Below are 2500 nucleotides of genomic sequence, written 5' to 3'. Positions count from 1 at the left end.
ATGGAGGGAGAGGGAGAAGGGGGAAGAGTAGGGGGGAGAACAAGAGAGAGAGAGGGGGGGGGGGGAATAGATAGATAGACAGAGAGAGAAAAGCCACTGACCTAAACCATCACATTCCGAAAACAGATTCTTCAGATACCCGACGTAGTAGCCGATGGCAAGCCCGTCTCCCACCACTGATCTGCTGCTGCCTATTTCCTCCAGAAGGCGCTGCTGTTCGGCTTCCCACGAGTGCCGAAGGAGTGCCTGGAAATTATAATGAAAGTGATGATGATGATGGTGATGGTGATGGTGATGATGATGATGATGGTGGTGGTGATATTGATGATGATGATGATAGTGATGATGATGATAATGGTAATGATGGTAATGGTGGCGGTGATGATAATTGTAATGATTGTGCTGACGGTGGTGGTAATGATAAATATAATAATTGTAACGATGGTGATAATGGTGGTGATTTTAATGATAATAATAGGTAGTATGATAATAATAGTTAGTATAATGATAATGGTTATTGTATTGATAATAGTAATGGTGATGATGGTATTGATAATAATATTAATTATGATGAGGATAGTAATGATATTGATAAAAGTAATTATGATGATGTTGACAATGATATTGGTGATAACAGTAATGATGGTGATGATGATGACATTGACAATAATAGTAATAATGATGATGATGATAGTTATGGTATGATGAAATTAGGAAGTCTGATATTGATGACGATGATGCTGATGGTAATGGCAATATAATGATAATAATAATGATAATAATAACAATACCAATAATATATATTTGCTTATGGTAAGTACAGCACCGTTTTTCATGAACATAGCCAATAATCATTCAGGAATTTCAAATGACACAGTTACAAAACTTCTGTACTATTTAATTTGTTAATTCGCCAATATCATTCGAGTCTTCGTATAATTTTCATATTGTTTTAAGCCTCCATTCAATTATACTTAGGAACATTTTGTTTTAATGACTTATAAAATAATAATGGTGATAGTATATATATAGTTTTAAATAGTGTTGATAAGTACATAAACAGTATTGATAAATATTTTACGTTGTTCTGAAGACGTAACTGTGTTCACATCTTAAAATAAATAGTAGACATACCTGAAAACAGTAACGATAAACATTTTTAAGTTATAAACAAATACCTTGATTGCGGAGATTCTAAAGTGCCTCATGAAGCATAAAATTAACCATTTCGGATTGCAAGTGACTTAATGGACGCTTTTGATTGGATTCTGACATTCCACTAGAATATTGACACAACTCTACGGGTATACGTTGATATTTTCACAAATTCGGAATATTTTTAGGGTCACAATGCATGGTAGACTATTGTAAATGTTCTAGAATTGCGGAATTGGAATCTCCATTCCACTTCGCCTGAAAATCACTTTAAGGAACGTTTTTATGAATGGTGCAATGGATATGCAATAACAATAGTTGAAGACATTCCCTGAGATATAAGCCAAATTTGTCATTGATGTTTTTTAACAGTCTGTCCATGGAAAGCCTCAAAGAAATCGAACTCGCTTGACGTACCGAGTTCACAGCCACGGATCTTATACTTGACAAAAAAGTATATAGAGTTAAGGGGATAGGAAACCTTTGTAGGTACAGCTAAACCGTGTGTAAGCGCCGTAGGATATTAAAGAAGGATAAAAGTTATAGAAATAAGAGTATATGGATGTATATATGCACATACACACACACACGCACGCACGCGCACACACACACACACACACACACACATATATATTTATTCATTTATATATATGTATGCATGTATGTATGTATGTGTGTGCGTGTGTGTGTGTATATATGAATATATGTGTGTATATATACATATATATATATGCACACATATGTGTGCGTGTGTGTGTGCGTTATATTTGTTGTGTTGAGTGTGTGTGCGTGCGTGTGCTTGTTCTGTGTTGTGATGCATGTGCGTGCGTGCGTCCGTGTGTGCGTGCGTGCGTGCGTGCATGCGTGCGTTCGTGCGTGCGCGCGCGTGCATGCGTGCGTGAGTGATGGAGTTATGACTGAGAATGTGAGGTTACATACAAAAAATACCCATACAATGAAAAAAAAGGAAACCCAACTTTGAAAAAAAAAAATTAACAATACATTCCAGCATTTTATCTTCCGCATTTCAACCAACCCTCCGAATAAATTAAAAAAAAAAAACATAATCTAACCAGAATTACCTTTATTCTAGCGAGAGCGACCACGCAGACGAAGCAGGCGGGCGCGAGGGCAAAACATTTCCCCGCGCTGATGCCAGACACGTCGAACGTCGTTACCCATGGGAGTGTGACCTGTAACGCGTTCTTGGCATTAGAGAGAGGCGTTACGAGGTAGGGAGGAGGAGAGGAAAGAGGGGAAGCGGGGAAGAGGGAATGGAGGAGGGGAGAGGGGAGGAGAGAGGGGAGAGGAGGGAGGAGAAGGAGAGGGATGGAAGAGGAAAGGG

General features: G+C 38.3%; 1 protein-coding gene across 2 annotated transcripts in view; it reads right to left on the bottom strand.

The window, feature by feature from the left end:
- Positions 1-2500, bottom strand: part of LOC125031729 — a 13952-nt gene that overhangs the window by 7261 nt on the left and 4191 nt on the right. For both annotated transcript variants that reach the window (XM_047622655.1, XM_047622656.1), the window contains exons 3-4: positions 2238-2348; positions 102-246 (exon numbers count right to left, since the gene is read on the bottom strand). In XM_047622655.1, the coding sequence (XP_047478611.1) occupies positions 102-246; positions 2238-2348 (256 nt within the window). The remainder of the gene's footprint in view (positions 1-101; positions 247-2237; positions 2349-2500) is intronic.

Source organism: Penaeus chinensis, chromosome 13, assembly GCF_019202785.1.
Source record: "Penaeus chinensis breed Huanghai No. 1 chromosome 13, ASM1920278v2, whole genome shotgun sequence".
In the NCBI taxonomy this organism is placed as follows: Eukaryota; Metazoa; Arthropoda; class Malacostraca; order Decapoda; family Penaeidae; genus Penaeus; species Penaeus chinensis.
The sequence above is the reverse complement of the archived record's forward strand: the minus strand, read 5'-3'. Positions and strand labels throughout refer to the sequence as shown.